This window comes from Notothenia rossii (assembly GCF_949606895.1).
Source record: "Notothenia rossii genome assembly, chromosome: 7".
In the NCBI taxonomy this organism is placed as follows: Eukaryota; Metazoa; Chordata; class Actinopteri; order Perciformes; family Nototheniidae; genus Notothenia; species Notothenia rossii.
Genome location: NC_136905.1, coordinates 9,069,800 through 9,094,398, shown reverse-complemented (window position 1 = coordinate 9,094,398; position 24,599 = coordinate 9,069,800). Strand labels below are relative to the sequence as shown.

The window sequence follows — 24,599 nt, the reverse complement described above, 5'->3', positions numbered from 1 at the left end:
GTAACACTTCAAACCAATGCAATACTCAGGACTATAACTATAACAAGAAATGCTCAAATGTGATGTGTTGCTGCTGTCACGGTCAACCAGTATTTCTCAGATTAGATCAAATTGTTTCCCATGAGCTCTTGATAAACCTTAACACCGTAAACAGAGAGGGGAACTAAACTGAGAGAAGGAAACTGTTCTTTTCTTCTGGGGTGAAATGAGTGTACATTGCGAGGTTGTGAAAGTAATATACTTTATTTCCGGTCACATTTGACATTTCTTACTTGCTTAGTGCGCAGGAATCAGGAGTCTCTGGCAGGCTGTAACCTGCACAACATGGAGGTGAAACCACACGTTTAGCACTGTGAGATTTAATCTTCTTACACCACTTATACTATTTTCTTTCCAGGCATGTGCCCTTTGACATAAAGCATTGCACTGTGCTCTGTCCACCAAACACACAGACATGTATTCAGATGAGAATAAACAGCGAGAGCTATGTGGAGGCGTCGCACCAACAGAGAGCTTTGTTTCCTCTCTGCCTCTGTCTCACTGTCATCTGACACATGACGTCACCACCTGTTAGTATCATTCAGTCCACAGTCCACACATCCATGTTGCAACAATGCAGACAAAAAAGAAATAAGGCTTTGGGGATTGCCAAAGGGAAATTCCTTCGCTTTGTGGTGTTGAAACATACACTGAGTCGTGGAATCCACACTCTTATCTGCCAAGATATAACAAGATAACATGAAAAGCGTTTGTGTTATCGAGCAATGAAGTTATAAACTCTGTTGGACCGTTTAATGGCGCTTACAATAACACTGACAAGGATTATACTATATTGTTTTTACGAGAGCTTCAAAACCCAGCAATTAGCTTTTTGATGATTGTGAAGAGCTGACAAATGTAAATGGCCACTTTTTCTTACTAATGTCTAAAACAATAATAATTACAATAAAAACACGAATGATAATGCATAATAAAAACACAGATATTTACAGTTAAATAAAAAAACTCATGATTCTGGGTGAAAAGCTTAAATTGTGCCACAGTGATTACAAAATGAAAGTTCAACAGCAAGTGTCACCATGACGTGACTCGGAAAACTTCACATTAAAGTGCGATTTGAAAGAGTCATATATCCGTCCTCCATCCCTTGAACCCATGACACTAAATCCCCCTCAGGGGTGGAGCGATATTTAAGTCACCTCTGAGTCACAGGGGGCATTTTGTCCATCCTTCAGCAGTGAGTGGACTGCACCTGCTGACCTACAGTCATCTGTTTCAGTCATCTGTTTCAGTTCTTCCTCCTCGTGATTCTGCTCAGGCAAGGCCTCCTCGCCCACACCCAGCTCCCAGAGCGAGCCCTTAGAGTTTACTGTAGCACACGTCAACATGGCCAGCGTCCGTTCCCTGAAGTGTCCACACAGGCCGAAGTAGAGCACAGGTCTGAGGCAGGCGTGCAGGCAGCCAAGAGCAGATGTGAACATCAGAGCTGTCGTCTGGGAACTCTTAAGACTTCTAGGTAAACCGCCATCAAGTTCCTTAGAGCTTCTTCTGATTGTGTCTACAAAGAGTATGATGTGGTACGGCATCCAGCAGAGGAAGAAGACCACCACTAGGGGCAGGAGGAGTCTGCCGGCCCTCTTCTTTTGACGCCCCTCAGAGCCTCGTTCCAGCCGCAGCAGGATGAAGGAGCTGCAGATGATCAGGGCGAGTGCAGGCAGCAGGAAGCCCAGCGTGAGGTGGAGAAGGCGGAACACCAGCTGTGAGGTAGAAAGGAACTGAGCGTAGCTGTCACACAGTCTTTTCCCCGTGCCATTATTCACAGACAGGAAGATACAGTCAGGGATGGAGAGGATCACGGAGAGAAGCCACACCGACAGGCAGCAGACGTGAGCTAACCTGGGATTCTCCTGGGAGAACCGCTGGGTGCTGTGGACGATGGACAGGTAGCAATCCAGACTGATGCAGAGCAGCAGGAACATCCCACAGTAGAAGTTGATCTACGAAAAAAAAAAAAAAAACATGAGCTAAGATCTAGTGACTCCTCCCTCGTTGGCACACACCACAAAGCGCCTTGGACTATCCTTTGTGCCATCAGGCTCCACAATAAATAAAGTACTTGTAATGTACCTACTCTGACTCACACTTCTAAATGAACATGTGTTCTGTTTTGTTTTTGTAACCACTTTTTACTTATTTTATTTTGCTATATAAATAAAGTTATTCTTCTTCTTCTATATTTAACACATTCATAAATATTCATATCTGTATATATGTTAAGACCTTTAATTGTAATTTTACAGTCACTTAGATTTATTTTAAGTTTTCTTCTATGTATTTTTTTATTTATTATTATTATTTGATTATCTTTGTGTGAATACATATATTTGTTGCCGTTGCTGCCAAGACACCTGCATTTATCTATAGGGATCAATAAAGTTTGATCTTATCTTTTTGAAACAACTCTAGCTGTCTCGATCACTCTCACTACTCCCTTCCTCTCGACTCTTCCCAGAAAGAGTTTCCTGGAGGAATGTGGCTGCCAGCAGGGAGTGAACCTCGCTCTTTAAAAGTATCAAGTACAATAACCTCATTCTGCCAAGAATCCCTCACTGAGAATTAAATTAATGGTCTTCAGCCTTAACAACCCACTTTCTCACAGCTTCACTGAAAACATCCCCGCTTTCACTTTCCAGTCTCTGTCTGTTCTAGTACATACTGTATATCTGTTAATAATCCACATATGTGTTTGTATGTTATTAAGAATACAGGATGTCATTCAGCTGTACAGTTTTTCATTTTTCAGATAGAGTCATCTCATTCATTCTTATTCCTGAATTTTACTTGGACTACTTGTACAGATGAATTGCCATTTTTATTACTTTTATTTTATTTTATATAATACGTTGCATTGTGGAAGGAGCCTGGGACTAGCTGAAGCTGCAGTGCATATATGACAATAAAGACTTTGAAACCTAAAACTTTACATTTCAACATAGTATTCGGTACTCACATTAAATACAGCTCCACTGATCTTGCAAAGAAAGCCCCCACAGCACCACCCAGATATCTGAGCAGCCTCTGCGGCCCAGAGGGGCAGCGAGACCAGCAGCAGGAGGTCGGAGACACTCAGGTGGAGGATGAAGGTGTCTGAAATACTCCAGGATCGCCTCTTCTGAACCAGAACAGCCAGTAGGAGTGCATTCCCCAGCAGACCTACAACCAGCTCCAGGGAGTAGAGGATAGGGAGCAACACCGCTTTACTGACCCTCGCCTCAATCTCCTCTTTGTACTCGTAGTCTACATCGTAGTCATAGGTGCTGTTCTGGCCAAGGAATCCACCCACATCCACTTCCATGTTCATCTACTGTTGGATTGACCTACAGAGAGAGAAGTCCAAAATGCTCAAGTACTCCAGTCCAGAGGATGGATGTCAGTGATGTATACTCTTTCTGTTGCTTCTTTCCCTTTCTCTTATCTGTGTTTTTGACAGTCGTGGCTGGGAAGTCCATCTGATGCTTTTTAGAACTTGCCCAAACTCACATGGTGTATGATGTCACTGGATGAGGCAATCGTGGAGTGCATGAAAGCCCAGTTCCCCTTGGTCATACTGAAACAACCTATGGAGCTATTTTAAGCACAGTGGCTGTGAGCTCAAGGCAAGTGTTGCAGTTTATTCAGGTAGATATGCAAACATCGAAACCAGTAGGAAATAAGATAAGGCACATCAAACCCGCAAACAACATGAATAACTTACAGGCCACGAAGCAAAGATACGTTTCGAAACTAAGACTAAAAGAGAAACAGACGTCAATATGAATTTTGCAATATTGGCTCAAGCTGAAATGCTGCAACTTCTTAGGTAATAAAAGGCAATCAGGTTAAATAAGTCTGACTATCATAAGGAAACGATTATTGAAGTTGTGGGTTTGCACATAAGTAAAGTTACTTACCATAAAAGGCTTCAGCTGTCGCTCTACTTGCACGTATCTCTTCGCACCGGGGTCAAAATGTGCAAACACAGTCTCCGTTTTTGGAGGGAGGAGGACGGATCAGATCTTGCAGCTGTCGAGCGCCAGTCAAGTCCGGTAGAAAAACGCACGAAATCCTGTTTCGAGTAAAAGCGCAAACATGGAATAACTACAAAAAATGAAAGAAAATCCGTGCGTCAAAATGGGTTGAGGGTGAATCCACGAAAACAACAGCACCGGGGAAGCAGGGGACAGTAAAAGGCAGACGGTGAGAAAATGTGCGCTTCACCAGCTCGAAGTTTTTACAACATTGACGCACTAAGAGGATACTCTGTGACCTTACAGCCAATAACATGGACACAAGGCTACAGCTTACGTTCACTGAAATAAGTTCCCCAGATGATTGTTTTGTTTGATCAAATGTCACCTTTTCTTGCATGTTGCAAAATCAGACAATCCGCCAACTCACACGAAAAAGCAAGACGCTCGATGTGTTTATTCAAAATAAAATATTGCATTAAAATTCACTGTAACATTCACAATCCAAAACCAAGATATAGAGTTGAGGAAATACACAAAGCACTTACTTTTATAGTTAGAAAAGCAGGTATTGGTAAACTTGGATTATTCCAATGGTGTTTGTGCAATTGTGGCAACCCGAGCTTTATTATGAAGGGCAAATTACCAGGATTTCGCGTTTCCGCTTTCTGTGGCTGACTTGACGAAACGAAACCGCTGCTGAACACAAAGCAGTCCAACAATGAGCCGCACAGACAGCTGCTTTCCACCAGGTAGAGCTGTTGAATTTGTGTTTCTATTAAAAGAAAAATAAATCAGAAGAAAGGATACATATAAAACCGGGCAAATTGTTCATAGTCACAGGAATCACAACAAGGAATCATAGGATATTTTTGCAAAGTATTGCTGTGGGATATATGCTTAAGTACAATTTAGAGCTGCATACACTTTACCTTAATTCTGCTGCACTACATGTACAGTATGAAACAGCTGCATTTATAAGTTACTTTTGAGATTACGATTGTACATGCAAATAAAATGTCATTTAAGTATTGGTTGAACATTTTACTAAAGTATAAGTATGTATCTATGGCCAAGAAAATATACTTAAACAATTAGGAATAAAAGTACACATTGCAGAAAAAAACCCAGCACAATCTTCATACTTGGGAAGCTGGAACTATACAATTTATTTTTTGAAAAAAATAAAATAAAATCTGAATATCTAAAGATAAATGTAGTATGTAAAACGTACACTTTTTCCCTAAGAAATGTTGTGAAGTAGAAGTATGAAATGAAACAGAAAGAACATTGTCAAGTAAAGTAGAAGCACCTGAACGGTATAGTACAGTACTTAAAGAGCCTGTGACACGATTTTCCCCCATCATCCAAACCCATCAATTTGAGTAAATATTGTCCCCTTGAAAACCGTTACTGAACTGATTTTGGATATTTGTAATTTGATAACCATTAATCTGCCCTTCAATGTTGACAATTTCCTGGATCTTCTCGGGGATTCTTCAAGTCCCGCCAAATTATGGGTGACGTCAATGCGGGCACAGCGCTCCAGCTGCACCGTTCAGGATCACAGCATCTGCATGTAAACGCACGATGGCGCACACAGCAGCAAGCTCAGACAGCGATGACAGTTTAATTTGAACGTGTCTGAGAGCTCATATGAGGCTGAAGGATCGGTTTATTTTGTACCTCTGTGTCGCCTGTCAGCGCAACTTACATGATGCCGTTTAGACAATATAATAATAAAGGGCGGTGCCGGCCAGGGCCGTGGGAAGTAGGGGTGCTGAGGGTGCTGCAGCACCCCCTGATGGAGGACAGGGAATCTGCACGTCCACAAGATTAAATGGAAATATAATACAAAAAACCGAATTTTCAGCCCTGATGTAACAACATTCATAATTAAGTAAAGATAACACCCTTTTCACCCCGGTTACAGTTTCCATTTGCCCTGTACGATGAAAGTGGGGGATGTTGGCTTATCAGGCGCCCTCAGCTCACACACAGGACAGATATCAGCTGTCTGGACAGGACTGATAGCCAGACAGACTGAGAGGCTCAGTGAGGTAAAGGACTGAGTGTTTAGATAGTTCACTTTAGTCTAAGTTATCTCAGAGGGTCTCAAACGGTTTGTTAACAATTTATGTAAACAAATATTTCCAAGGCAACATTTATAATTATTGGGATAAATAAAAACAGGTTTGAAATCATTCCAGTGCATAGGTAGGACAGTAAACCAGAAATATTGTTTAAATCTGGAGAGATTAAAGAATATGCATAAATAAATAAATGTTAACTGGTAAAATAAGAAATAAATGAACAACAAAAATAAAATAAGTTACATTTACTTGTTATTGGCTATGTTAGGTTATTGGTTATGTCCACATAATTATTTGATTATTAAAATGTAAACCAATCTTTTCGATATGGGTGTTTAGAGTTGTACCCCTTAGATCTAGTCTCTGGCAATTCAGCTCAAAGTGCACCAGATTTAAGCATTTTACTTTATAATGTTGAAAAAAAATCTTCCCCCCTGACCCCCCCAGAGGATGTGATCCCCACAGCACCCCCCATTTGAAACATGTTCCCACGGCTATGGTGCCGGCTGTCAGCGAACCGATCCGGCCTTTCTGCGCGACTATCACTCAAATGCGGGACATAGTCTCAATGTGTGGGACGCGGGACAAATAATAAAAATGCTGTGTGCAGTCCCGCACAGTGCGGGACACCTGGTCACCGTACACACACGGTTATGCACCTCACACACACACGCTTCAAATCAAGTTGCATAAATGCTTGAGCTACGTTTTTATTATAATTACTGTGAAATCTGCCTATGATGTTTTCGTCATTATTACAACAAACACACACTTGCAACTGATAACACTGGCAATGATTTTAGATGAATTAGACTATTACAAAAAGAAATCATGCTTCAAATAAGTGGGGGTACGGCGTACCCCCGCGTCCAACGCCCACTACACCACTGACTGCAACTACAAAAAGCTAAGGTTTGTTTTCTCATCAGGAAATGCAGACCGGCTCAAACAAAAGATTTTTAAATCATCATCCTCACGATCATTTAATGTATCATATGTTCGCCGAATTGACATGAAAGCACTAATAAATGTAGTTTCATCCACTTGAGTTTACAAAAATAATCGATTTGTTTTTATATCACATCCGACGTGAGGAAATTCAGCAGCTCTCACTACCGATTTTTAATCCTAATTTAATCATCATCTTGACCACGATCATTTATGTTTATGTTCGCCGAATTGACATGAAAGCACTGACAAATATGAATATACTGTAGTCAACTTCATTAAAACGTTATTAACGTGCCTAAACTCAGTAATTCACAATTTCTACGCATGACAACACACTTTGTCCGTGTTTGGCTCTCTCGCCGCACAGTGAAGCGTTCCCGCATTGTAGTCACTTCCGGCTTCCCCCAAAACCTCAAAATGAGTCGAAGGAATTTTCCCGCGATGTTCGAAATTATTGATATTTATCGGAACGGTATCGCTTTTTCTTTTTTAAACTGACAGTTCGAGATTACTAGTAGCCCACTATTTCATTGCACAACAGTTGTTGGGTTCGTGTCACAGGCTCTTTAAGTCAATGTACTTTCCACCACTGCATACAATCCATTGATAAAGATAAAGTAATTTGCCTCTGTGATGTAGTGGAGAAGTGGCAAGTTGCATAAAATTAAGATACTTAAGTAAAGTACTAATACCTGTAGGATTTGAAATGAATGACACTACTTGAACCAAGTTATTCGACCACTAAGATGTTGATGGATATATGAAGACGACACTTTATGGATACCCCAAAATATTTATTATAAAAATCATCTTTATACATTTCCTGTTTTGCAAAGTTTTAAGGAACTTAGCTGAGAGAACAGATGCACAAGGATCATGAAAAAAAATTAAAAAACGGGAAATGAGAAGTCCAACTAAACCATTCCAACAATTTTCACAGTTTTACAAGATGAAACTTATTTGAGTTTACAAACTACATGAGTGTGAAATCTGATAAGAAGCATCTACTGGCTGTAAGGATGAGGAACAAACCACAAGCTTCCTCTTTACTGCTGATAGCGCACTTTGAGAGTTGTGAAGGAATTCAGATGTTTCACAAGATTCGAGCCATGGACATGAAAATCCACACGTTCTCACAAAAACACTTTACATGAAAGCAACACCAACATGTTCGGAGGTGGCGTTCTTTTTCAGTGTTTGCTCCACACTTACTTAATGGTTTTACTTGAACAAATGGCTGTGAATGTAGGCTGGAAGCTGCAACAAAACACACAAAAAACACATCAAAGCACCTGAAATGTATCGCTTTCCCTCTGAGAACATTTTTTAAGTTTTAAGTAAGCAATTTTCTTATACACATTTTCCTGTTCCTCTAACCAATATCACACCATGACAGAGAAGGAGGTGTGTTCACTTTCTGCAGAGCTGAATGATCCTGTGGTTTTCCTGAGCCTCCTCTCCCTCCACCCCTCCATCCCCAGGAAGCCTCTCTGTCCCAGCAGCCCCTTGCACATCCTGGCCAGCTCCCTCCTGAACTTCACCCCAACGAAGCCGTACAGCAGAGGGTTCAGGGCGCAGTGCGACAGCCCCACGCTCTCAGTGATCAAAATCCCCATGTCCACCACGTGGCCAAAGTGGCATCCTCCAACCACCAAGCCCATCCGGTGCAGCCTTTCTGCCAGCTGGAAGCAGTTGTAAGGCGCCCAGCAGACCACAAACACAGACACCAAGGACACGATGAGGCTGAGGGACTTGCGTTTTTGGCGGCGAGTGGCGTTGCAGAGAGACCTGAAGATACGGATGTAGCAGTAGAGCATGATCAACAGTGGGAGACCGAAACCAAACACCAGGCTGACCAGCTGCAGCCCCACGTACCACTGGTTGGGGCTGTCAGTGAACCACACCTGGCACATCATCTTCTCACTTCCACTAGTTCCCATAGCCACTACCTGTCTGAAGTAGATTTCTATTCCACTCAGGCCCAGACACACCACCCAGATGAGGGCACACGCAACCTGGGCATGGCAAGTGCTGCGTTTCCAGCCGGAGCTGACAGCGTGGACGATGGCCAGGTACCGGTCGAAGCTGATGCAGGCCAGGAAGAGGATGCCACTGTAGCGGTTCAGGGAGAAGAGGGCGCCGGAGATTTTGCAAGCAACCAGGCCGAACACCCACTGGTGAGCCCACTGGACTGCGAACAGCGGCAGGGTGAAGGCCAGCAGCAGGTCGGAGATGGCCAGGTGGAGCAGGAAGGTGTCGGTTAGAGAGAAGGCGCAGGCTCCTCCGCTCTGAGAGTTTCGGTAGCGGCGGATCACACACAGAACCAGAACGTTCCCAACCAGAGCCACGAGGAACACCAGGATGTAGACCACTGGAGAGTATCTCTGTCCAAAACTGTAGGTGTTGTCCTGATAGCACGGGGAATAACTAATGTCTGTTTCGGGGGGCCAGGTGGAGTTTTCATCTTCATAATCATTAATATATCCCTGTCGACAAGAGAGAAGAAGAGCTTTGTCAAATTCTTGTAACAGATCAATTATTCAATAAAAGTTCAAACTTATTATGCTGCCACCAGTTGCTGTATTATTTTATTTCAGTAAGGGCAGTATTTACACAAAAAGTCATGAGGTTTTCAAAATGGCAAATAAAAACAATTGATCCAGTGTTCGTATATTATTTGTTTATACATAACATTTATGTATACAGCCTTTTTAGTCAGACCTTCCCATATTACAGTATACATTTTTCCTTCAATTGACTTTACAGTTTTGGTTTTATTCTTACATTCTGTTTAATCATTTTCTATTATGTTCTTTCAATGTTTTGTTCTTGCATTATTTTATTTATTTGTTTGCCTTGGATTCTGTATGTTGCATTGTTGGAAGAGCCTGGGATGCAATATGTTTACCTCCATCCGTATCTTTACCTGTATCTGTTGTGCATACAAGTATTTCAATCTTAAGTCTTTCAGATACTATTTTCAGTTGAGATACTCACTGTGCAACATGTGAGTATCTCAACTGAAAATATATGTTGGATCTGTGCTTTATGATAAGTCAAAGCGGCTTATGTTATAGGAAATAAAGTGCTAACAGAGGCACGTTGTGTCTCCTGATGAGAGAATGGTTTCCACTCACCCAGTAATCCTCTGTGATCGTAGACACTTCTCCCATGTTTGTAGAAATTAAGCCAGCAGCCTGAAATCCTCCAACAGAGACACTCATAAACACAATGAGATAAGGGACGGTCAGAAAGAAGAAGAAGAGGAAGAAGTAATTTCAGGAACTGAATCTTCGCACATTTAGATGCTACATAGTAGTAATAGATGAGTGTGTCAAGGAAATGGTGATATATATTTTCAAAGTGTGTCTGCAGCCAGCTATAAAGCTCCATCAGACAGACACTCAGTCATGACTGGTGTCATCAATATGGAAAAATACTCTATTTCTATCTCATACTTCATCTTCTGCAGACCCCTCATGCTATGTGATCGTTTACACATCTTGCATAACGTCATATTGAAAGGGAACTCACTTTATGGGAATTCGAAAAACAATCGCACACAAATGGAGAAGTGAAAGTGTTTGGTTGGCAGAAAAACTCAGTCTACACTTTTCAGGTTCTTTAGGATCAGCGTGCTTTGAGAAATTAAACATTGCAATAAAATATTAGCATAACTTGGTAAATAGAATCTAACAAGTATTCCTTGATTGTCATGGATTCTACAAATGTGCAAAAATAGAAAAAACTGCACTTTTGCAAAGCTTAATGCTATTTGTATATGTATAAGAAGCTGAATGAAAGAAGATAGTTCTTACCTTCTCAGACGTTGTTAAGAAAATGCTTTAAAAACAAGACATCCTGGTTACTATATACCAGGGGTGTCAAACTCAAATACACAGTGGGCCGAAATTAAATCCACCACATCCTGATTTGTCCCCCGGGCCTTGAGTTTGACACGTGTTTTATACGATAAAAAAAACTGAACCACAACCGGAGTAATCTGTTCATCCACGCAGTTAGAGATAACACACTCTTCGGGGGAAAACATGTTGATATGATTGACTGCGCTGTAAAGTTCTTTCATCATGCAGTTTAAATAATCTTCTGATTTGGCACCTTCCTACGGATTTCTGATATTCAACATCATTGAGTTAAAAACATCTACTGAAACTCTCTCTGTTTAAAAGTGTTTAGGTGAAGTTTTTAAAGAAGTGAATATTGAACATCAGTTAATGAGAGTTTTAGAAACCATTTTTTTTTTACCACAAACAAACAAACAAACAAACAAACAAACAAACAAGCACACAGACTGAGCTCAGAAGCACTTTAAAGCTGGTTGAAGATAAAGGGCAGCCATGAGTCAGAAAGCCCCTTTAGTCTTACTTCCACAAACTAAAGCAGAGACAGACAGAATGGACAAATGAACAAAACCGCCCCGTCAGTATAATTTGATGATATCTTTTCAATAACATGTAAAATGTGAGAGGAACTGAACACTCTCGCGGTTACATCTGTCTGTACTGAGGGTCTGTTGGTGTTTCGCAACCTGGCTGATCATTCTGCTTTCTTTTATCCACTTGTTTGTGTGAGCACACAACAGGAGCATATATAAGGTTAACTACTGAATAGAACATGTCTGTATGTAATGTGATCCGTGTGTGCATAATAACACTCCTAAATGCCTAACTGTTTAAATCTGGGACACTAAAGGCCTCTGGGTTGTATAAGAGCCTATGATGTGGCTTGAGGGGAAACAAGCCTGTATTGAGTTCTACTTTTGAAGACAGTCTGTACACATTTTCAGAGGTTAAACCTTTTTGTTAAGCCTGATATATTGAAGTTAATAAATCCAATACAATGAACAAAAGTTTATTCCTTTCTTCATCTGCACAAATCTACACTTCTCTTGGCAAAGGAATGTTTTTTGTATATGTTATGAAAAGTTCACTTAGTCAGTGCTTGTGCTCCTACAGTTCATTTGTGTATTTTGAGTGCCTACCAATCCACAAACAAACAAAAAGACAATCCTGTCCGCCTAATTTGATTCATTGTATGTCTACTACTTAAAGTAATTCCTAAAAGACAAAAATGTATTTCATAATCTTATATTCTAGATACAGATCCCCCAGATTTACATTTGTTAGTATAACTTAAACAAGTAATACTACAACAACAACATGTCCAAGATAAACATCAAGCAGAACCTATTATTGTGTAACTATCCCCTAGTTAGTGCCCTCTGGTGGACACACTGTGAAATCACCGTTTCCAAACACAGTTCGCCTAGTTTGGATTTCTGTGCTGCGAGTTCTCGTTTATTTTTAGGCAATAAAGAGTGTATAACTTAATCAGGACTTTCAGTTACATTCGTGGGATATCTACTTTCTCATCAGATGCCTTAGTGAGGGTAGGGGGTTGATTACATTCATGTGTATTTATCTGTTATGTCTTGTCCTGGCAGCTGTTTCTATAACCTGAGCATAGTTTACAATAGTTCATATGTCCTATACCAACTACAGTGTGATTTAAGGCCACACCTCCATAACCTACTTACAGTAAGGTGGAAACTTGAGCTGTTCAGTAATTAAAGGGTTCAAAAGGAAAGACATTTTACAGTTCCTTAAAAAGAAAACAACCTTTGAGTAGCACTGTCTGTAGTGGCTTTTACCAACTCATAATCATCAAGCCTTCCTATAAATGATACGTGATGACAAGAAATCTTACAGTTCCTTAAAAAGCTCCAAAATGTCAGATGCAAGAAATTACAATCCTGCCGTCCTCTCGAGTGTCATGAAGAGGTTCAGGTAAAGCACGGTTAATGTATTATTATTGAGGGAGAATTGTCCGGGGCTACAGAAAAAACATTTGGGGCTAAAGCCCTGAATGCCAGGCGACCTTTAAAACAAATCTTCCCGGGGGAGCATGCCCCCCTGCTTACACCTATATGCCGTGAGCTGATAATCGAGCCTTCATTGTAACAGTTACGGGTACACTGTGTATGTGCGTGTGGGCAGTGTTGCAGTAGAAAATTCCACTGTAGCGACCGGTACCTTAATGGGAAACCCTACATGTTGGAGCACCCTCTATGAAACGTCAAGCTACCCCACAGCACCCCCAAAACAAAATCTCTGGCGCCGCCACTTGTGATGTTTCCAGGTCCAGGAAACGCCCCTGCTGGTTACTGTGATAAGAAACACTGAACCGGATAGATGAATCTGTTCATCTATGCAGGTAAAAATAACACACTCTTCGGGGAAAACATGTTGATAAGCTTAGAAACGCAAAGACTGATGCCAAAATCTGCAAGAATGCAATGCGCTGTAAAGTGAATTTTTTTTGTATCATGCAGTTTCAATAATCTTCTGATTTGGCACCTTCCTACGCATTTCTGATATTCAACATCATAGAGTTAAAAACATCTACTGAAACCCTCTCTGTTTAAAAGTGTTTAGGTGAAGTTTTTAAAGAAGTGAATATTGAACATCAGTTAATGAGAGTTTTAGAAACCATTTGTTTCCCCTCAAGCCACATCATAGGCTCTTATACAACCCAGAGGCCTTTAGCGTCCCAGATTTAAACAGTTAGGCATTTAGGTGTGTTATTATGCACACACGGATCACATTACATACAGACATGTTCTATTCAGTAGTTAACCTTATATATGCTCCTGTTGTGTGCTCACACAAACAAGTGGATAAAAGAAAGCAGAATGATCAGCCAGGTTGCGAAACACCAACAGACCCTCGGTACAGACAGATGTAACCGCGAGAGTGTTCAGTTCCTCTCACATTTTACATGTTATTGAAAAGATATCATCAAATTATACTGACGGGGGGGTTTTGTTCATTTGTCCATTCTGTCTGTCTCTGCTTTAGTTTGTGGAAGTAAGACTAAAGGGGCTTTCTGACTCATGGCTGCCCTTTATCTTCAACCAGCTTTAAAGTGCTTCTGAGCTCAGTCTGTGTGCTTGTTTGTTTCTTTGTTTGTTTGTTTGTGGTCAAAAACAAGCCTGTATTGAGTTCTACTTTTGAAGACAGTGTGTACACATTTTCAGAGGTTAAACTGTTAGCCTGATATATTGAAGTTAATAAATCCAATACAATGAACAACAGTTCAGTCCTTTCTTCATCTGCACAAATCTAGACTCTTCTCTTGGCAAAGGACTGTTTTTTTAAAAAGCTCACTTTGTCAGTGCTTGTGCTCCTACAGTTCATTTGTGTATTTTGAGTGCCGACCAATCCACAAACAAACAAAAAGACAATCCTGTCCGTTTTTTGTGGGGTGCCTCAGTCAGAAAATAAAAGATTTAACATGCCAGTCAGATTTGGCTTCCCTTCCTATGTCAGCCTAATTTGATTCATTGTTTGTCTTTTCTTTGGCTTTTTCTGCTGCTAAAAGTGTTTGCTTGCTGTTCTTTGTTACTTTGATTTGTTTTTGTTCTGAGCACAACGAAAAATAAAAATCTTTATATAAAACTATAGTACAACCCTCAAAAGTAACTTGTTCCACTTCCACAGCTCAACCCATTCAAACTACTTAAAGTCATTTCTAAAAGACAAACATGAATTTCATAATCTTATATTCTAGATACAGATCCCCCAGATTTACATTTGTTAGTATAACTTAAACAAGTAATACTACAACGACAACATGTCCAAGATAAACATCAAGCAGAACCTATTATTGTGTAACTATCCCCTAGTTAGTGCCCTCTGGTGGACACACTGTGAAATCACCGTTTCCAAACACAGTTCGCCTAGTTTGGATTTCTGTGCTGCGAGTTCTCGTTTCTTTTAGGCAATAAAGAGTGTATAACTTAATCAGGACTTTCAGTTACGTTCGTGGGATATTTACTTTCTCATCAGATGCCTTAGTGAGGGTAGGGGGTTGATTACATTCATGTGTATTTATCTGTTATGTCTTGTCCTGGCAGCTGTTTCTATAATCTGAGCATAGTTTACAATAGTTCATATTTCCTACCAACTACAGTGTGATTTAAGGCCACACCTCCATAACCTACTTACAGTAAGGTGGAAACTTGAGCTGTTCAGTAATTAAAGGGTTAAAAAGGAAAGAAATCTTACAGTTGCTTAAAAAGAAAACAACCTTTGAGTAGCACTGTCTGTAGTGGCTTTCACCAACTCATAATCATCAAGCCTTCCTATAAATGATACGTGATGACATAACAGATATCATAACCAAAGGGTTAAATGTAGCTTCTATGGTTAAACCTTGTGATTTGTGTGCGTTGGCTTTACTTCGTTATGGTTTGGAGTCTAAACAAACAATAAGGAAAGAGAAAGCAAATAAATTATATTGTCATGAATTCAAAATATATTTTCTTTGTTTGTAAAGGGTGGGGACCTTTTCTTTCAAACTACTGACTAACAGAGAGAGCTGCAGAGCTGCTGTTCCAGTCATTTACAGACAGATACATGTACATTATCCTCACTTATTTGGGTGAGTTGTACTCCTAACAAGTCTATAAACCTACTGTAAAACTCTATAATAATCAAACACAGATTTATTTAGGAGGGAAGTACTATATATTATTTTGTCTCCCCACTAATGACTGATTTACGGTGAGGGTATTTGTGATTTTATGATTTATGAAGTCAATGCATTTGAGGGTTGTTGGTTTTTGCCCATTTTGCAGTCGAATGAGAATAAAAAGGGAGCGTGAGAGTGAAAGCACATTAAACCTCTCTCCTCGGCATATTTTGATATTCAGTGTGCAATGCCAGCTTTGACCACACACAACACCCAAAGCGCTGTTTTGCTCATTTGATAAACGTAAATAGTAGTGGTGAAACCATATCAGAAAAAGGGGGAAATAAGTGTCTCGTAGTATGTTTTAAATTTCATTATGATTTATGTTGTATAGGAGCGTTTGCTTGCCTTGGTTTATAAAAGGGAAAGCTACTTCATTTTAGGGAAGCCACAGAGGTGAGGCTTGTGAAACTACCATTTCTCAAAAGCTCATGGTGGCAACAACTGGCAAGGAATAAAGATACTGCTGTTAGAGTAAGATATATAAGTAATATGAATAATAACTACTACAAATAGTTATGGAATCCGGCGCTAGCTGTTTAGATAAATTACGTTTCTGAATGTTATGTTTACATTTATCAAAAAGTAACTTAGTACGGTATAAGTTCACATAGCAGAAGCTGCCATCCTGTAATGAAGTTATACTCTACAGCAGTGGTTCCCAACCTTTTTCCCAAGAGCCCCCCCAAATGACTCCTGTTGGAAGTTGCCCCCCCCCAGCAACAGCGGTAATTAAAGTTGAAAAGTCTCAAAAATTCTACAACTACTGCCACAAACTGGATGAATGTGAAGTATTTTGTTAAAGGAGAATGAAAGCGTAATTAAGGATCTCAAATGATCTCTTGTTACAGGAGGCACTTCAGAGACAGCATAGCCGTGGGAACATGTTTCAAATGGGGGGTGCTGTGGGGATCACATCCTCTAAGGGGGTCAGGGGGGAAGATTTTTTTTCAACATTATAAAGTAAAATGCTTCAATCTGGTGCACTTTGAGCTGAATTGCCAGAGACTAGATCTCAGGGGTACAACTCTAAACACCCATATCGAAAAGATTGGTTTACATTTTAATAATCAAATAATTATGTGGACATAACCAATAACCTAACATAGCCAATATCAAGTAAATGTAACTTATTTTATTTTTGTTGTTCATTTATTTCTTATTTCACCAGTTAACATTTATTTATTTATGCATATTCTTTAATCTCTCCAGATTTAAACAATATTTCTGGTAAACTGTCCTATAGTATTAGACCCTCCAGAAAAACGCGGGCAAAAATCATTGATTATGCGGGCTAAATACTTGATTATGCGATTAAACATACGGGGGTTTTATGTGATTTTATGCGGTGAAATTGCGGGAAGTTGCGAAATATGCGGAAAGTTGCGAAATATGCTAAATATGCGGGGAAAAAGAATAACAATTTTTTTAAATATTGGGCTGTCTTATTTATTCTCTCTCACACACAACCTGCCACTAACGTTAAACCCCTTTACTATTCAATTAAACACATTCAATGTTTATTTATTGTAAAAGCAATTGGGCTATTTTAATCTCACACACATACACTTCTCCGCCTCATTCTGTTTTCATTTACTCGTTCGTTATCTGACCAGCTTCAATCTTGTAAGCTACTCACTTCATTTCTTGTAGCCCTCGAAAGGGTTTTGGAGATTGATGCCTCGGTGAACGTGAGTTGTTTGGCTTTCTTGTCCGCAGCAGCAGAAAGCAGCGAATGTTTGAATGAATCAAAGTGGGTCGTCACCGTCAATTTTCTCTTATGCTCCAACACACAGTTGCACGGGGTGCAGAATAGTTTCCCCCCACTTTTTGCCCGGTCTTTAGTAGAAATGTTCGTCGGTAAATGAGATGGATTAGATTTTTTCATCTTGGTGTTTTCTCTATCGTGTGAGCTCCACACGTTCACTCTATACAGTGTTGTTTAGATTCTGTGATGCGCGAGCTGATGACGTCACGTCAAGACGAGTTAAAACATTTTTTTCTCAATTTTGTGTGGAAAAATGCGGGGATTATGCGGCCTTTTGATAAATATGCGGCCTTTTAAAAATCTGCGCCATTTTGCTGATTATGCGGTAAATTCTGCGATCGCAGAATCGCGTTTTTCTGGAGGGTCTATAGTATGCACTGGAATGATTTCAAACCTGTTTTTATTTATCCCAATAATTATAAAGGTTGCCTTGGAAATATTTGTTTACATAAATTGTTAACAAACCGTTTGAGACCCTCTGAGATAACTTAGACTAAAGTGAACACTCAGTCCTTCACCTCACTGAGCCTCTCAGTCTGTCTGGCTATCAGTCCTGTCCAGACAGCTGATATCTGTCCTGTGTGTGAGCTGCGGGCGCCTGATAAGCCAACATCCCCAACTTTCATCGTACAGGGCAAATGGAAACTGTAACCGGGGTGAAAAGGGTCTTATCTTTACTTAATTATGAATGTTGTTACATCAGGGCTGAAAATTCGTTTTTTTGTATTATATTTCCATTTAATCTTGTGGACGTGCAGATTCCCTGTCCTCCATCAGGGGGTGCTGCAGCACCCTCAGCACCCCTACTTCCCACGGCCCTGAGAGACAGTACATTATTTCAAAAATAAAAGCGTTTTGTGTAGCAGTAACACCAATGACGTAATTTTGGGTGACTGACATTTATTTGATATTATTAATAATATTTTTTTTTTACCATTTTAGTGTTATATGTAATGCTTGTAATGTTATGTAAATATAAATTAGATTTATTTATTGAAAAAAAAATCTTTTAAATTAAAACTATAGGCTCCACTTCCATGTATGATCAAAGTGACAAGGCAGTTCCTTGAACTTGGCATTTTAAATAAATTGCAATTTATGTATAAAAACAATTTTTATTTATTTTTTATTTAGTACCATTGCAAAGACAATCTTTATTTATTCAACATATATAATGAATGTGAGTATTAGGTCAACGTCATGTATTTTGGTGTCTGCAAAAGTAAGTGACAGTACTTCCACCTTTTCTGTAGAATGACCCTACTACTCTTACTGTTTAACATTTTGGGTTACTTAATCAGGGTATATGCAGGAATCCTGAAGTCAAATTGAATACCTTTTAAGACCTTTTTTAAGACCCTTTCCATACATTTTAAGACCTCATCGCAATTTTGAGTTCTAACCGGTTACATTGGCGACACACTTAACCTCACATTTACTATATTGACTGTAAGATAGCAAAACTAAACAGAGTGCAGACAGACTACTGAAGCCTCCTCTCCACATGAACTTCAACCTCTCTGTGAAGGTCAGGTTTAATGTAGTATGCTGCTTTGTTGCTTCTGTACTCTGTGCTCTGTCATTCCAGTAAAACTCCTCAGAAACCATTAGAAACCAGTATTTGTCCAATAAACAAAACAATTGACAAAACTTTGAACTATGAAATATGTTAAACTTTGGTGAGCTTCAGCGGGGTAATGACATATAGGAGCTCCCTCACAAATACCCAGGGGTTAAATTGGGCTGGGGCTGTCCGGGGCTAAGCCCTGGCACATAGGACGATGCTCTGACGTCATTACCCTCACACATTTGTCATATGTTTACAAAAAAGGATATATGTTAAGACTTTTCTCGTTCTTAATATAGACTATGTTTAGGGTGTATATGTGTTGACTTTACTTTAAAATAGCAGATCTCTGTGACCGGATATAGTTTGGCTTAGACCCCGGCCCCACGAGGATGCATACGGTAAAACGCATACGCAAGCGCAAAAAAGGCTTCCGTTCACACGCATTCGATTCATTAACGTGTCCGTTCACACTAGACCGCTGGAAATGCTGGAAACGATGTAGTACATATGTGAGGCCTGTAAGTGGCGCTGCTGCCGCCCGAAATACACCAAAAGCAGCGAAGAACACCCCCGGGCATGGTTGCCATGGTTGCCCTTCTGTTTATTCTCCGCGGTGGACGGCGTGTTCTCCTGCTGTATCTCTCAGGTAGTCCACTAGCAGATGAAAAACACCCACCTCTCCGCCTCTTCCAAGGAACGAGGGGACCGTGCGGCAGTTTCCGTAAAAAAAATGTTCCGCCGGTCAACATGTCCGTTAAAGTTTAAATCTTCCGTACAAAATTAGAAAAGTGCCGGTCAGAGGTCTTCTTTGTTATTTATTGAGCTTTAAAACAAATTGATAACGACTCTGTTCTCTGTATAATAATATAATAATATTTAATAAACGGTGACTGCCTCTTTTTTCCTCCCCCTCTTCTGACAGCCCAGCAGCAGCAGGAGACGTGGGGAGAGGGAGGCGGGCTATTTCATAGTTATCAGAAAATGATCATATAGGGCTTACACGCGGAGCTGTTGGACCCCCAGAGCGTTGCGTATGCCGGTCTACCCACCTTGGGACCCGTTACCGTAGTCGTTTAGTCCCCCCCCCTCCCCACACAGAGCGGAGAAAGGCAACGAAACTTAAAATAATAAGCAGCATTTTACGGCGCGCTATGCATGGGGCCCATGTCGTTTCAGTAAATTAAAGGGTGTGTCATGTTGTCGTTGCTGTGAACGTTTTTAATACCTTGGAAAATGCCGTTTAATACTTTTTAATAGCCTTAGTTTTCGCTAAATTGATTTATCAACTTTTAATACTTTTTAAGACCCCGCGGACACCCTGTTAATGTCACTTCATGTTAAGGCTAATAAAAATGACAAGGCTAAGGCTGTAATGCTAACTAACGTGCTTGCTACTAGCTAGGTAGCTAACTTGATCTAGCCACTCCTGGTCCTTTCATCAGACGGGAAGCGAAAGAACGAGCAAGACCCATTGCTGGTATGATAACAACCTGGTACTAAGCACACAGTCATCTTGTTAAAGTTATCTTATTTTAGCTATCTCTTATATTTAGCGGAGGAAAACAATTATGACATCAGTTATGACATCACTTACGCAACTCTGGGATTTGTAGTCTTTCAATTTCCATATTTTTCATAGTCTTATATTTCAACAGTTTTACGAAAAACTGTGACTTTTTACATGGAAATGTTTGTTTAAGATTGACAAACATCATAAGTGTAATTTCGTGGCACAATTCATACGGGATCGAAAGATACGTTTTCTCTCTCCATTGACTTCAATACATAATTTTTCCGAAATAAGGTCCCATGGACCGGAAGTAGTGGACTCTATTCATTTGGATTCCCGCTGTATGAAGAAATTAAAGAACGCCACAAGTGGAAACAATTCAAAAAGGGATTAAACTGTTTAAAACACATGCTCAAAGTAAGCCGGATTTTGCCGATGTGTTTCTGTGGATTCAAAAATCGTAAATAATCTACAAATTGGAGGAGACCGATCTGATCGGAGCAACTGTGACAAATAATCCAACTGAAACCGGCATGGACAATGACTGTTTTAAAAATGCGCTTATCCAGAAAACCCTGGTTTGGACGCTTTACGGGCAGAAGAAACATTTCTATTAAAGAAAGAATTATACATTTCTGTCTTTTTATGCCTTTAATAGCTACTAACTTGAATTTTTATTAAAATTAATTAATCAATTATTTTTCATATTTTATTGTAATGTAGAGACAAAGCTTTCAGTGACAATCATGTATTGCTTTACAATTATATGAAAAAAAAAAGTCTAAATATGATATTTGGCCTCAAATCATCTGAGGCCTGGCGCCCCCCCTGCGATCTTGGGCACGCCCCCCAGGTTGGAAACCACTGCTCTACAGTACAATTTAAATCTTTTACAGGTAAGACTTTTTTATTATGTTGTAAAGGTCAGCGTAAATTGACCACATTATTCATGTAAGATGGTAAATTGTGGGTAAGGATTAGGGTATGAATAGAAAAATAGGATTGTTCTCTCAGGAGGATGAGAGACTAACTGCTGCGATATCTTTTTTATGAGATGGCAGAACATGCCATAGCAAAAATGTGTTGCCAAATGCAAGGCCAATATGGAAGAAAATTACTACATTCAACGGGTACATTTTTTTCACAAAGTATCAAATGATAAAACAATATAAAGAAGGGTTTTGTGCCGTTAAAAAGGACAATGTGTTTTTAGCGGATATGTTCATAAATGTTTAAAGGACCAGGTAACTGAAAGGATGAACAGTGACCAGCACAGGTGTATTGTTTTGTTTTATTATTCTTTATAAACACTTTTCTTCCATTTTGCTTTTGTTTTAGGAAGTTGTAACTCCATACAGACTAAATTATTATTTTGAATAGCTGAAATGAATTTAAATTGGATACATATACAAACAGTTAAAATAGGGGATGTATAACAGTGATAGCCTTTTTTGTAGTTCTATAGACCCACACGCAATACAAAGTTAGACATGTAGGAGAGCTAAAAGATCAATTGAAGCACAGGAGTACAAACACTTCTTTTAAGGCCAGTGTTTGAGCTCGTTTTTATTATTTTCCCATCCACACTTCAGCCCAGTGTGTACACACACCACACCTGCACTAAAAGGTAGAACCTAGTCAAATATGCTTGATATGCCTTATTTGTTTTTAAATCACTGCACGCTGATAAAGACCAAGTCATGGTCGTGGCTCCCTTTTGAAAGGTGAAACACCCCAATGTCAAACACTGTTGTGAAAACAAGGTGTGCACCGGCCAAATGGTCATTGTTTGCCATTGTATATCAGCACTGAAACTGGGCTGCGGTGTAAGCGTGATGTCACACTGGGTATAAGAGACGCAGGCAGGCGTTTGCCTGCCTGTTAGTGGATTTATCCCGTGACCCTCTGTGAGACCACCTTTACAGGAGAAATCTACCAACCTCAGGAGGTGAGATGAGATCTGAAGCTGTGTTTCCTCAAAAAACAAGGTTTTCCATTCCTGCTACATGGAAGACTCAGCAGGATCTTTATTCAAACGAATTCAGTAACTTATTCTGCTGAGTAAATTCCTCCTTCTTTGGCAATATTAGTGAGATGGGCTTCAATTGGCTCTGCTTGGAATAAAGAAGCTTTGATGGCACAGGACTGGACAGGGAGCAATATATTTGATATGGCTACAACATTTATTTAGTTTTGTTATGATACGGTATTCTAGAACAATATAATCTGTTTTTGCATCTAATAGTTCTCTACTTACAGCAATGGCGTTCCAGTCCAATGTGATCAGCTCGCAGCCTCAGGTCACCGTCACTCAGTACACGGTGACGTCCGGGTCCGCAGACTGGAGTTCAAACGTGTGCGACTGCTGTGAAGACTGTGGCATCTGTAAGTGTCTACCTGTGTGTGTGTGTAGAAGCAAGAAGAAATTACCAACACTATAACATAAATAGCAAATTGATGACACGTCTCTCACCTCCAGGTCTGTGTGCCACGTTCCTCCCGTGTATCCTGGGCTGCCAGGTGGCTCAGGACCACGGGGAGAGCTGCTGCCTGCCCTTCCTCCCAGGGGCCATGATCGCTCTGAGGACCAGCATGCGAGACAAATACCACATCGAGGTAAGAGCGTTCAGTTTTGTCTAAGCACACATTAAAGGTCACCTATTGTGCAAAATCCACTTCTTCATGTCTCTTCTACATCAACATGTGTCCCCTCTTCTTCATGTCTCTTCTACATCAACATGTGTCCCCTCTGTGGAAAGAGACTCTGAAAGTTTCAGGAAAAAAAGATTCTCTCTCTTTTTGTCCTGATCCATTTCTATAAAAACCTGTCTGAAAATGAGCTGATCAGATTTTGGCCACTTTATGATGTCATAAAGATGTGTTGGCTTAGTAACCATTAGCCAATCACCAACCAAGGTAACCCCCCCTCCACCTTATCACCAGAATCTCCTCCAAGAGCACCATTGTGTTCTTTTTAACCAAATCTCTCTCAGAGGGGCGTGGGGAGGACCTCCTTATTTTCATCTAAAGTAACAGACAGAGAATCAGCACTTTGGAAACAGGGCTGAAACAGAGGGGATTATGGGTAATGCTGCAATGATCTGTTTGGTGTTTGGAGCCAAACACAGAGACATGTTTTGTATATATCTGTGACCTATAACATATTGATGAAAAACAGTATAATAGGGGACCTTTAAACCTAAGAAAGGTAAACTGTACAGCTGATTTTTTTACTGCAGAGATGATGCTGTCACTGTGAAATCTGTTCAGTTGAAAATATATCGTTGATCTGAATCAATCTTTTGTTTTTTTAATGAGAAAATCTTTGTTTGTCTGAAGTTTACTTTCCTTTTGTTTCTTCCCAGGGCTCAGTGTGTGACGACTGGTTAATCATGGGCTGCCTGCCGCTGTGTGGACTGTGTCAGATGGCTCGAGAGCAGAAGAGGAAAGGATAGATATATTTTTTACATTAAACCTAATTTTTTTTTTTTGCATAGAAGTGGAATATATAGAAAATGACATTGGTTTGGACAAAATGTAAAATAAATCAACTTTTAAATGTTGACATTACCTTAAGAAAGTGCGACATTTCCTAAATACCTAGAAAAAGGTTTAAAAGTTCAGAATAATTGCCTGATAATAAGAGTGAATTGTTGTCTTGTTACTTCCTTATTCTTTAATATCAATTGAATATATATATACGTTTAAAAATCAGAAACATGGGCGCCGATTCAAAGACTTGGACCAGGCTAAATAAACCACATGGATGAAAGAAATAAGAAAAGACAACTCATTATTTCATCAGGCCTCAACTTTTGCACTGAAATATAATGACATACCATAGTGACATTTTCTACATGCAACAAACCAGGGAATACAATGCCAATGAAATAAAGAACAATGACTTTTCCTTTACTGTAAATGAGCAAGTTTACATTTGTGAATTTACACACATTATTTATTTTGAAATTAAATTATATTTGAAATGATCTAAATACTGCTTTTCTTTCATACAATGTTCAATATTGTGTTATTCTAATGTGATACAAAAGTAGTTTTATATGCATGTGTACATTCATTCAAGCAACAGTATTTCAATAAAAACCTCCCGGGACTTTCATGTTGTGTCTGCATATGGAAAGAAAAG

The 24,599-nt window shown here is 39.8% G+C and overlaps 3 protein-coding genes across 7 annotated transcripts; 1 reads left to right on the top strand and 2 right to left on the bottom strand.

Annotated features, from left to right (window-relative positions):
- Positions 1–224: 224 nt before the first annotated feature.
- On the bottom strand, positions 225–4,425 carry LOC307045536 (C-X-C chemokine receptor type 3-like). The gene is made up of 3 exons (XM_079691243.1): positions 3,951–4,425; positions 3,011–3,377; positions 225–1,997 (listed from the first exon to the last, which is right to left on the bottom strand). The coding sequence occupies exons 2-3, from the start codon at positions 3,359–3,361 to the stop codon at positions 1,191–1,193; spliced, it is 1,158 nt and encodes a 385-aa protein (XP_079547369.1). The 5' UTR covers positions 3,362–3,377; positions 3,951–4,425; the 3' UTR covers positions 225–1,190.
- A 3,399-nt stretch (positions 4,426–7,824) lies between these two features.
- On the bottom strand, positions 7,825–11,824 carry cxcr3.2 (chemokine (C-X-C motif) receptor 3, tandem duplicate 2). 2 transcript variants are annotated; one of them, XM_079691242.1, is made up of 3 exons: positions 10,870–11,824; positions 10,189–10,248; positions 7,825–9,537 (listed from the first exon to the last, which is right to left on the bottom strand). In XM_079691242.1, exons 2-3 carry the CDS (start codon positions 10,222–10,224, stop codon positions 8,434–8,436), a joined length of 1,140 nt encoding a protein of 379 aa, XP_079547368.1. In that variant the 5' UTR covers positions 10,225–10,248; positions 10,870–11,824; the 3' UTR covers positions 7,825–8,433. The 2 variants fall into 2 exon arrangements, with proteins under 2 accessions (XP_079547368.1, XP_079547367.1); XM_079691241.1 differs by lacking the exon at positions 10,870–11,824 and having other exon boundaries at positions 10,189–10,821.
- A 7,717-nt stretch (positions 11,825–19,541) lies between these two features.
- On the top strand, positions 19,542–24,559 carry cnfn (cornifelin). Of its 4 annotated transcripts, none has more exons than XM_079691245.1 (4): positions 19,542–19,588; positions 22,712–22,837; positions 22,932–23,068; positions 23,818–24,559. In XM_079691245.1, the coding sequence occupies exons 2-4, from the start codon at positions 22,714–22,716 to the stop codon at positions 23,905–23,907; spliced, it is 351 nt and encodes a 116-aa protein (XP_079547371.1). In that variant the 5' UTR covers positions 19,542–19,588; positions 22,712–22,713; the 3' UTR covers positions 23,908–24,559. The 4 variants fall into 4 exon arrangements, with proteins under 4 accessions (XP_079547371.1, XP_079547372.1, XP_079547373.1 ...); XM_079691246.1 differs by lacking the exon at positions 19,542–19,588 and adding an exon at positions 20,195–20,419; XM_079691247.1 differs by lacking the exon at positions 19,542–19,588 and adding an exon at positions 21,287–21,348.
- Positions 24,560–24,599: the final 40 nt, after the last annotated feature.